Genomic DNA, 12,820 nt, shown 5'->3' on the forward strand with positions numbered 1-12,820 from the left:
TTTTTAAATTTTTGTACACAAATACTTCCAGAAAGCAGGAATTTGTATTTTTTATTTTACTTTCCTTATATGAAATATATTCTCTAGAGAAGTAGGTATTCCTGTCGAGCTAAGTTTCGAGTTTTCAGCTGATATATACCTTTTGATGTCTTCTGAGTCTAAATTATCAGGTCTCGCAAAATATTATGTGTGAATGTGAACACTCTAGCTCAAAAAAAAAAATGTTTATATAGCTTAAATTATTTTTTATGTAAGCATGTTCCTGTGATGTTACAGCGACGTTGTTCCTAAGATAGACTTCCTGGAAGCGCTGTATTATTAATCAATTTAACACCTCTTACGACATTCTCGAATTTCAAAATTTAGATTGAACTAATTTGTCTTTAAAACCAGCTAGGCTTTATCCACTTTGGGATTGCCTGGCACAGCTTAAATGCCAATTTTTTATTAAATATTGATGGTAAAAAAAAAGTCTACAAAGTGCATAGGTCTGCATGGCTTTATACTGTTTCCATAATTTTTTTCTTACTCCATTTTCTTAAAATTATACCTTTTTTTCTATAAAATTTATATTATTTATGTAAATACGTATATTTCAAGGTTAATAATTTGTTATGATGTCATAAGTTAATGAAGTATAGATTTATGCAGAAGGAGTTTTTTGCATGCTTAAGCAAAAGTGGTCAAAGGAACGTGACGAAATTGAGATTAGACCTGTTTTACACCAATCCCAAACTTTCCTCCAATTTTGGACCATATCAGAAGAGTTGTTTTTGCTATATATCCATACCTAGAAATAAACGGTTAATACTCTCAATATTAACATTAGAAATCAAGCATCATCTCCCTACTTTTGAATTTACACGAGAAGGTAGGGTCATGATGGATAGGGTCTTAACAAAACATGGGATTTTCTAATATACCCCATCTTGTTGAAGCGCTTTCTCAAAAGTCGTTATTGGAACGGAAACTGCTCCGCATATTTTACAAACATTGAGCAATAAAAAAAAAGGCATTGAATAATCACTTTAACAGTTAGGTCTGGAGCTTGATGCATATTGTTTAGGTTTAAACGTTTCAGCTGATATTCACACCTGGCAAATCCCCATATTGATGGCATCAAGAGGTTAGTTTGTGATTGAGAACTAAAAATTTGGAAATCAAAAAGGACAAGACAGTTTCATTTTTATCGCAATATCTTACCTTATTTGTTGTAACAATGAAGACCATAATTTTTTAATATACAGGAGCATTCTGACTTATGATAGAAGAAGAAGTCTTGTAATTATTTCACAGGAAATACCTTCTAAAAAGTCTTCAAGTCGGGAAGATCATTCCTGAATCGGACAGTGACCTATGACCTGTATTATTGATAAATTTTTTTCTTGATTTATTTAAACTAAAAATACGACAAGTAAATTTGATTTTTCCATTGCTTCCACTAAAATAACATTTCTACAATAAAAGGTCACGAGGCCGTCTTATTTAGATGCCTCGGTGGTTTTTTAGGACTAGAAGAGGAAGCAAGAGTGGGAGAGGGAACTAGTGGATTTGGGTTGTTAGGGAGTTTATTGTGAAAGGTTTGGGCTATATCGGGAACAAATGGAACATTTGTTCCAAGTTCTTTATGGATGATTTTATGTATGGTTAATTAAGGATAATTGGGAATTCACGAAGGATTTGGATTGCGAGGATTGTATTCGAGATGAATGCTATAGTTTAATAAGTACAAATAGGCCTTATTGCCTTTATATTATATATTAGTATAAGTAGCCGTATAAATCAGTCGTTTGCAATTTACTAAAGATTGAGCTTTAGTATTAGGTGGACAGCTATCTCTTAATTGTCAGCATCTGGCACCTGAGTTGAGAAATAGCGAAATAGTGATCTAGTGAGTAATGAATGGTGGAAGAACGGAAAGAAATCTATGGAGGACCGTCTTAAAGTTTCCCCAACACGCATAAAAATCAAAAAATGACATTCATTTCCCGTAAAAGTAAGCATTAATAATCCCAACAAGTTTCGAAGAGCCTAAGTAAATAAAAGCGCTCTATAAAACGACATCCTTGATGAAAAGGAGTGTATTAAATATGTAAACTAACTACAGTTAAGATTCTCGGGTGAGCTGTTCGACACAATTAAGCAGTTTAACCCCGCCGCCTTAACTGGGAGCGAGGAAGCGGAGTACTCAGCTCCCAAGTGGCACTTGATTAGGGAACCTCCTCCCTCCTCCATACATTTTCCAGTAGCTCAACAGTCTCGTCTCCTCCAGGGTTTAAATCGCGCACATAACTTTAATTTTGAATTATTATATTTCTATTTGTAGTAAATAGAAAAACATATGCCTGAACCGCGTCTAAATTTGTTTAATAAGTAAGGAGACGCATAGTGTGTACAAGAAGCGAAAAAAATCAATTTTTAACATTTTTCAGACTGAAATCGGACTTTGTATTTTGAATAAAGTTAAGTAAAACATACTCATGGTATCAAAATGTGCTTAATATTTTTTCACTAGTGGTGACATAAAAAATTTATCACTTCCATACCAATACATTTATGTTTTGTGCATTCCATATCCTATTAAAAAAATCTAGTAAAATAAATTCGTAATTTAATGTTATTTTTTTCTGTCTTTAAAATATTTCTAAAATAACTCCTGTTCCTGGTTGCTATCTTAATTTAATTTTTTGCATTAAGATGAATTATAATGTTCATTCAAGTTTCGAAAATTATTGCGTTATTTTCTGTTTTTTTCACTTCGGGAAATTAATTTACCTCCTTATTACAATATTCTTACTCAATTGCTTTTCAGGGGCTTATTTTAAAAAAAAATACATAGTTACAAAGTTTTTTCTTATATTAAAGTTTTGAATTTTAGACAAGTTTTTAATATTAATTATTATACCTTCAATATATTATTTTATTTTATTTTCTCATTTTATGATAAATTTTTTCATTATTAAATAAAACTGTTCCAAAACTATTATTTTTTTCAGTAGGCAATCATCCATAGAGTCTAAAGTTTATGAATATTTACTATCGTCTAAAGCTATAAAGCTGCATGAAGATAGGTTTCCATATTCATCCGAAAACAATATTTGTACACTCAGTTAAACTATCTGATAGTTTTGAGCAGTCCTATCCTGCCTCTGTAGTTCATATTTAATACCATCTCAAAAAAGAATAAGAAGGTATTGTTTGGACCAACAAAAATTTGGAAATGATTTTAGGGAAACTTCCATTTGACTTGTAAGTTGATATTGATTGTACAATGTACTTGTATCCAACGATGTAGCCGATTATGGATGTTCAGCGAAGCATTATAGACTATACCCAATATTCACTCAGTAATTCAGATTATTCTTAATGACTTCAAATTCATACATTAATGAATATTGCAACGAAGTTAATACCATAGTTAGATTAGATTTCCATCAAGAAGTATGTTATAACTATATGAAAATGTATATATTATTTAAATAAATACATTTTGGAAAAAATGTTTAAGGGATGTGACAACTATGCAAATAATTATGCATAAATCTTTCACATATCCGGGAGACATTACTGAATATTTATTTATATCTAATTCATAATAAATTAAAAAACAAAATTACAGTTCAGTATTTAATTTTTTCACCAAATCGGCTATTTCGGATCACTTCGGTATTTAAGAACGTAGAGGCGAAATGGACAACTTTCTCTGTTTGAGGCTAGAAGTACCCTCGATTTCTCATGTTCAATTTAAATTTAAAATTTTAAACTAATATTATTGAACTTTGAAAATTTAAGCTAACTTTAAAAATTTAAACTTAAGAACTTTAAAAATTTAAACTAATATTATTGGTGATCAATCTCTTGTGTTTCTGAAATGAATTAGGAGAATAAAAAAAAATTATAAGAATTCTAAAAAAGTCATATTTCGAGTTTTGTATTCCCCTAGTATCAAAATTGATTATTAAGATTTTCATTTGTTTGTGTTTTAATCATATGCTATATATTCTTAACTCCATACGACTTTCGGCATCACGATACGCCATGTGAATTTCAACAAATGAATGTAATAAAATCATTGTCAATTTGCTTCCACGGGTTTAAGTTGCATTAGTTATTTTATATTTGTTTGACGTTTATTGTTATTGTTAGGTTTCTGAAGGATGTGGCGTGTAGTTATAGAGCAATTAAAGTTTACTAAATAAACAGCCTACAAAAAGAATTTTTCAAATCGGAATAGTAATTTCTGAAATAAGTACGCTCAAACCAACAAACTGTATATGTATGTATAATATTAGCTGTATATGTCATTAGATTTTATTATTATTATATATGTTATGTGTATATGTACATATACATATATTATATAAACATATATAATAAACCAAGATGTACAAGTTGTAAATATTAAATTTTTTAAAAATATCAAATCAAACCATTTGGTAGTTGTTTTTAGTATCTGCTAACCACAAAACTCTACTGAGTCAATCTTTACCCGATTTTGACTGAATTGTCTTCATGGTCCCTGGAAGCTTTAGCAACATATATATGTATATATTAAGTACGCAAAAAGGCCATTTAACCTCAAATAGATTAATTGATTGATCTTACCTAATTTTCGCTCATTCGGACATCTTCATTATTTTACAATTAGAAATAATCGGTGCCCAACTACATACACCTCGTCATCATGACTAAATTAGAACTCGATACAAAGAAATTAAAATGTACTTCTCAGAGAAGGTTCTAGTTAAGTCATGATGACGAGATGTATGGAATTTAGAACCAGTTATCCGTGATAGTAAATTATTGCCATGATGAAGACTGAATGAGTGAAAATTTGGTAAATCCAATAAATTAATTCATTTGAGACTGCAATGGCTATTTTGTGTCAATAAACCCTGAACGTATATTTATAATTTTTTTTCTGACGTATATATAAATTACGATGACGGTTAATTGAATTTTATTTACTTGAAAAGTAATACATTTATAAAACTTGAGTAATATAAAAAATATTCTAAGTAATCCCCTCTTTCCCCCCGATGAGGCGAAAAAGACTCATCCAATATTTCACCCTGGGCCACAGTACCTTTTGTTACGCCTTTGAATAAGTATTGAATAGCTTGTTTCACCCCATCTACCTTGGGAAGTTGCTTTCCTACTTGCTACATATCTTGAAGATTCACGGACAAAACATGAGAAATCGAAGACCTAAATTGACGAAAAAGTAATATTGAATAATGTGTTTAGAATTTTTTGACCGCTTCAAAAACTCATTACTTATTTTATATCAGTTAAGCTCCATCAGTACTTCTACAGAAGTTTACTTCACAGTATCAGTTGTTTATTTCACTCAAACAAATTTGATTTTCAAGATATTAATAACAAAAATAAGTTTTTGCAGCATGGAAGAGCTGATGAATATTGTTGAATGTGGATATATATATTTCTTTATATATTGGATTTTAAATAGAAAATTGGATCGATTGACTTACTTTATGGTAACAAAATGGTAAACTCTGATTTCCTTCCGGAATTCCAGAGTTGACTGATTGTGTTTTCTCTTTCTTTGAAAAAAAAACTAAAGCTTTTTAAATTGCTGGAAATCTTTAACGAAAAGGTAGATGTACGAAAAGTAGACTTCTTTTGATTTTTTTTTTTGTCCATACCAATCTGACAAACAGAGGTGGGAAGCCAACCTAGAAGTAACCAACCTATTCCATTCAGTCTTGGTCTTGGTCTAGTTTTATTCCGTGAGTGAGACAAATAAAAATAAATCCGTCCTGGCTTAAATCGAACCGGTCCCCGCTTCAGATATGAGGTTGCCAAGGTGAAGCTTAAACTCACTCAGCTACAAAAGCTTCAGATGACTTATTATTTTTTCTATTCTGAAGTTCCCTATTTTCATTTTTTATTTATTCAAGTGAAATAAAATTTTACAAAAAAAAAAATCACTATGATTTGAAATGAATTTTTAACAGGTATATCAATAATACGTTAGATGGAGAATAGTAATTGCATAACTCGCCACCAATGTTGATAAGGCGTTTTTATCCTGGTTTCTTGAGATTCAAAAAACTAATGTTAACTATGTTTCTTCCTTAATAATACTTTATCCTACTAGCTAGCTTAGTTGTTCTAAGTTGTTGCAATATTTTATTTATATTATGGCACTATTCTGGTAATTATATACCAATCGCTTTATTTTCGTGCATAGAATTAGTAATAAATAATGTCAATTGGATCAATCTTATGTAAAATGTAAAATCCAAAAGTCATTTTAGTAAAATAGGCAAACACTTTATTTTCTTTATAAAAACAAGTCATATCTGTTTTAGCATCCCTAAAAATCCATAATTACAAATTCTCAGAAGAATTTAAAAATATTTTAATGTTTATTCTTTGCTAGAAATAGTCGGTTGAAGTTGTTTTATTAGCATACACTCAGTTATCTATCAAATATATTTTTCTTGAACTGGACAGGGAAGATTTTACTTTATTTCTATAATCATTTAGGCTAAATGATTTTCAAGGATGCTGAAAACTAACTTGGCTTGTTTTTTCCAAAAACTAAATTAATGTTTGCTTACTTAACTGAAAGCATCTTATTTCATTTTATTATAATATTTTTTTATCACAAGAATTGCAATAAGTGAGTGGTTTAGGTACTTATACGTAAACTACCCGAAATAGCGAAAACCGGACCTACATAAACAAATTAGAACTGGGTATATAACATAAAATGTTTGAAAATTTGTTCTTTATTTAAAAGTACTATTTCTCCCTTATAAAGGTATTATGTACAATAGGTATTGATATAAGATGGGAGAGCATAAAAATAGCTCTTCGAAAGTTGTAGGAACATTGGATTTGGATGACATTCTCGGGAGTTAAAAAAAAATAACAAAAATGTTTTAATTTGTGCATTAATTCGTTTTTAAGGGTTTTAAACGATGCTGAAAACCAATTTAAATTTATTTTTCTTAAACAAAAAACATTAGGCCTAATAATCTAAACTCACTTGATACGATCACTAAAAAAAAAAAAAATTATTGTATGCAATAACCTTTAAATATATACAAATCAAAAACTATTTATAAAAATTGTATGAAATATTTTTTTTTCTGGCAAGCGCGAAATATTTTCGAACTAATATTACAAAAAGTTTCATTTAAATTGGTGATCCCACGTCCGTAGCCCCTCCCTGTTATTTTCATTTACTACCAAATGATATGTCAAGGTCCAAATGATTGTATCATAAAAAAAAATGTTACCTAGTCCTATTTAGCACTTTATCGTTTAATTAGAGAAATATATATTTTTATAATTATCAATGGATTAAAATATCTAAACCATAGAATTTATTTTTTTTTTTACTCCGAGAGCTCTAAAAATGCGCTTCAGTTCTTGATGGTAAAGAAAGCAAAGAGTTATTGTCGGGCGTTAACGTTTCAATCAAATAAATTATAAAGATTTTTATTCGAACAGGCGTACTTCATGAAATTACACTTGTAAAAACGAGAAAAGCAATAAAAATTCAAAATAATGATGAAGTAACCCTATATATCCATTAATAACTTTATTCACTACCGTGCGATAAAAGCCTAATGATGTTTTATTTTCGAGGGAAAAGACAGGGAGGTAGTATTTTACAGTATGATGTAAAGAATTAAAATGTGCTTGATTCAAACCGGACGTGGTATACCAAACACTGGAAGGCTAAAGCCTAGGGAAAAAATCACTGTATACGATACCCCACTCATTAGGGGTTAGGTAAGGGGTTTGTAACCGAGGTTAAGGGGAGGGAAAAGTGGGCGTGGCTTAAACAGACCAATAGGATAGAGGCTTACAGACGCATCGATCCGGCGGCCCCCACTACCTTCAGTACGGGCTTAGCGCTCTGTTAGGAAGGATGAGCAGATGACGATGAGAAACATGCTCATGTACCGAGAGGCACAGCCGGATCTCGACTACCTTCTCACCCGATACCCGTCCCAGATTATATGTAAGTCAATTTTTTATTTATACCATGATAGTATTTAGACAAAATAGTTTATCCACCTAAGGAATATTAAGAAAATAGTTTAAAAGCGACCGCATGTCATTTGAAACTACCTTATCACTAATCGTTGTCACAAGTTGAAGTTGTTATATTTAGCAAGTTGCACCATTAATAGATTCTTTAAATAATGGTTCTCGCATAAATATATCTACATAGTTAAGTGTAAACAACGCTTGGAACTAGTACACTTTAAAATCTCAAAACAGAAACTTTTATCATGACCGAGACGTAATTATAAACAGTGATAACAACTAAATAGATACTCCTCTTTTCTTTTCGGTAAGCACAGTGATGAACTTTGTGGTGACAAATCGTAAAAAAATCTATTCCTTCATCACGATTCGTTTAAATTATATATTAAACAAAATAAAATATTAAATACACCAAAACCATTGCGTCTTGAATACACTATAAATGTTTATCTGTTGAATAATTCGCATTGGCAAGCAATTAAATTATTCCAGCTGTTATAAACTTTTAATAATATTTTTTTATTATATTTAGTTGATATTGACTTTGCTGTTGCCTGGCGATTCCTCCCTATTTTTCTGGAAATAAATTTCAAAGTTTTGGAACCAAATTAGTTTCTGCCATGATACCATACAAACCCCATACAAGTCTAGTTTTAAACATGGGGTCATTCTAAATATTTAAATAATATAGTTAATACACTCATAGAATCATTTTTGAATTATTTTATCAATCGAAAACACTAAATGTAATCCTTGTGTGATGATTTTAGTTTGAATCATTTCAATAATGAATCTTTATAATCGACCGAAAACAAAATTAATACCTCTTTAAATTTTATTATTCTTTAAGTTTGTGTTACAACATACGTAAATTCTGTCTGTTCGCCACTCGCGTTTTTCTCCGAACTACTAAACCGGTTTTGGTTGAGATTTAGCACAAAATTAGCTGGTTATTCAACGATGAATAATAACTCGGAACTCATGATAACCGTCCGAGTTTTAGTTTCAAACGAACGGTCGATTGGATGTTTCCTATATACACATAGTTATTTATGACGGTATAGAAGAAACCTCACTGTTTAGTTTTCACTTTCTCAGAATGTTAATTGGACTTATTTAAATCATGAACCTTTGTGATCATCTAAGAAAAAAATAACTGAATTGACTGCAATACTCAGCTTGTCTAAGTGGGCACGCTCTGAAATTTTGAGGTTTTATATTTCAAACCACGCAGAATCCAAAAACACACCAGATATTTTATTGTTTATTGATATGATAAAATAATTTATTCAAATTACAAAACTATTACGTAATAATTTACAGCATGTTTAGTAAAAATAAGTAAACAACAATTATTTCAAATAAACTATAAAAAATACGCATATATTTTAATTTTCTAAGTAAAATAATTCTAAAACTATCTATTTTTTGGCTCTAAAAAAACTCACAAGGTTCAATTTTTCCTATACAGTAGTATAAAATAATTTATGATCAGATTAATATTTGTACTAATTTTAATTTTGAAATAGTTTAGTATAATAACTCATAATTAATATTTAACCTAACTTAATAAAGCACAGTACACTTAATTCCTGATTTCACCGTTTCAAAAAAAAAAAATAAATAAATGAAATTAACAAAATATAATAGCTTAAGAACCTAATAAAATTTTAAAAGTATAAGAAATCACATCAATATGATTGTAAATATTCATAACAACATTAATAGTATAACGATATGTTTGAAACATAACTAAAAAACATTCAGGATAGTGGAGGTGGTGTTAGGTTAAACATACATAGAGCAAGAAATTATTTTCTACAACATGTAGGTGTTTAATTCACTAAATGTCAAAACGATAGTTATTGTTGCATATTTCAAGAAAGTATGAAAGTTTATAATCCAAATTTAAATTGGTATAAATGGACTATGAAAACAATTTTATTGGCTAGTTGCTATAAAAAATAATACATAACCTAGAGCATTATTTAAAAATTATTATAAGCGTTGTACCGAATATAGTCCTAGACTTTCATGACTAACCTTTTACAAATCAGATATAATATACTTATTAAACATTATAATAATTCATAACTATAAGAGTTCAATAATTCGTTTTACAAAGCCAAACGTTTATTATACTTGGATTACTATTTGCTGCTTTATTAATCTGCAATGACTCGAGTGGTTTGTTTAGTTATTTATTATCAATATTACATTTTTAAAAACATTTCGAATAAAATAACAAACCAAACTTGATTTTAAAAATACAAATATTTATAATTAAAATTAACAAATTTGGAAGAAAATGTCATAGTTAAATCAAATTTAAATCTTCACATAAGTCCTGTAAAAAAATTAGTATTCTTGTTAAGGAAATTATACGCTCCAAATTAATTAACTAAACTTAAGCTACATAAGTAATTAAAGTATTTTATTATTAATTTACTTTAGTGAATTTATATTGTAGCTATTTATTATATTCCTTGGCATAGTCAAGGCAACGAGAAGCTGCATCGCTTTGAAGACGTGGGTGTATTACGGTACTGTGGATACCGATAAATGAAGGCGCAACTCATATCTTGTTTGTTGTCTTAACTCTAAATTTGTTGCCAAATAATAAATAAATAAGAATAATAAATAATTAAACAAAAAAAAGTGCAACCAACAAGTAGGAAAAACTTTCTTTAATAATACTCCGCTAATTTACTATATATATACACACACTACTAAATATATATATTTGCTTCTCACAAAATTAATACAATAAAACAGAAAGTGTTCTACATTATATTATAAAATAAAGTAAAAAATTTAATTTTCTATCAATACCGTGTTCATCAGATATATAAGCAAATAGAAATTTTAAAAATGCCGTTTTCTAATTAATTAATTAAATATATGGACAGAGATTTAATTTATTGTTATTAAAAACAAATACTTCTAATGGCATTCAGTCAGCTAACTATTAATATCATTTCAGGACCTTTTTATTAACTTGAATATTTCGAAGTATTAACTTTTAAAACTCTTCAATAATCAAAATATTTCTCATTCATTGCTTAATTTTCAGTATGTGAAAATATTTTGTGAATTGGGGTCCATAAATAGTATAAGAGCCTCAATTATTATAATATTGATCTTTAAATTATTATCTTTGTGTCATTGACATACTTTTATTTTTTTGGAATAGTGGTGTAATGAATTGACATAATTTGGACTGTGTAATTATGAATGATAATGATCCATATTAAGCATATAAAGATGGTTGTTAGCTTTGAGGTGGATTATGAGAACTTCTGGAGAATAACAAATAGCTGGCACAACGTGACACAGTGTTTACATGAATTTAGTGATTACATTTTTAAAATATATTTTCTGTATCAAATTCTATCTGTTAGAAAAATTTATAAACCAGATTTAATAGGGTAACTAAAAAAAAAAAAAAACATATGACGCTATCATTCATTGCCTAATTGAAGTTTCATAGCGATTGATTTGATATTTAACTACTTAATATGAGATTTAAAACAATCCAAGATAGCAGCTAATCTTCTAGGAGATTTAAATTCTTAAAATTTGGTTGTGTACATGAAATTTTAAATAAAAACATATATATTTTTAAACTATAAAGTTTTTCCGTTTTAATATTTGAAATTTAATTTTGACACATTGTGTAATATTGACTATATAAGTAATCTCAATGGGGATTCATTTGCTTTTCTTATCGGTTGATTCGATGTTTGTTTTGAGACTGAGCAAATAATTGAACTATATGATAATTTATCTTTAAATATTCTAGTTTCATGTGTATTAAAAATATCGTGGTAGAAAGTCAAAAACGCAATATGATAGAAAAAATTACGTAATTCACCAATAGAAAATAATTAATATTATGACATTATACTTGATCATTTGTGAGCTGTACAGAATGTCAACAAATTTTAATGTGTGATGTTAAATAAACAGTGAATGTACAGGACTATTTTTTAAATTTCTAATTGAGTCTAAAAAAATCAGGAAAAACAGTACTAAAATTGTGTTTGAAATTTAATGTGGTAACAAACAATTGTTTATTTTGTTGTTGTAATAAATAAAGTGTATTCTTGGTCATATATTTTGGAAAATACAACTTATCTTCCAAGGCATATTAATTCATTTTAGCTACTTTTAAATAAAAGGTCAATTTAATAAATATTTCTGTTGATTTTAATGCTTTTTTTTTTGTTAATTAATATCCAAATAAACCAAACCATTTCCTTCACAGTATTTAATTTTTTTTTTTTTGTCTCCCAAGTCCGATACACTCACACGATTGGAAATGCAAAGATTCGTACCTCGGGGCCGCCCTGAAATAAATACTGACTGATAAAGGCGGGAATCGAACACTCACAGCGCTCAGAAGCAGCCATTTTGGGACCCTCTTGCCGATCATCGCGTCATGTTAAAATATTGCTGTATTTAAATTAATTATTTATATGGATAAATTGTTTACCTGGTCTAAAAAATTTCCACTAACATATGTAAAGTTTACTTTCGTTATTTCATGAAGGTTTTTTTAAAGCATTTTAAATTTTTAAAGCTAAACAACAAAACATATTATATGTTCTTTGTGAAATAAATGGTCATTGATAAATAATAAAAGGAAGATGGTTCGGGTGAGGTAAAAAAAAAAAAAAAAACACAAACTATTTGTGAAAAAAACTATTTCTTAAGAGCCAACTTTCCAAGGATTTATCAGAACTAAAAAAGATTAACTCAAGAACTTTTAATTGTTTGAATCTATTTT

General features: G+C 28.8%; 1 protein-coding gene and 1 long non-coding RNA gene across 6 annotated transcripts in view; one reads left to right on the top strand and one right to left on the bottom strand.

Moving 5' to 3' along the window:
- LOC112210227 (uncharacterized) overlaps positions 1-12,820 on the bottom strand; it is a 66,851-nt gene that overhangs the window by 29,777 nt on the left and 24,254 nt on the right. The window lies entirely within an intron of this gene.
- The window catches only part of Lim3 (Lim3 homeobox protein), a 26,286-nt gene continuing 21,364 nt past the window's right edge, over positions 7,899-12,820 (top strand). The window contains exon 1 of one of the 2 annotated variants that reach the window (XM_014438541.2): positions 7,899-8,002. In XM_014438541.2, the coding sequence (XP_014294027.1) occupies positions 7,918-8,002 (85 nt within the window). In that variant the 5' untranslated portion in view covers positions 7,899-7,917. The remainder of the gene's footprint in view (positions 8,003-12,820) is intronic. The other variant, XM_014438544.2, reaches the window with a different exon arrangement.

This window comes from Halyomorpha halys, unplaced genomic scaffold (assembly GCF_000696795.3).
Source record: "Halyomorpha halys isolate HHAL.00 unplaced genomic scaffold, Hhal_1.1 Scaffold59.1, whole genome shotgun sequence".
Taxonomy (NCBI): Eukaryota; Metazoa; Arthropoda; class Insecta; order Hemiptera; family Pentatomidae; genus Halyomorpha; species Halyomorpha halys.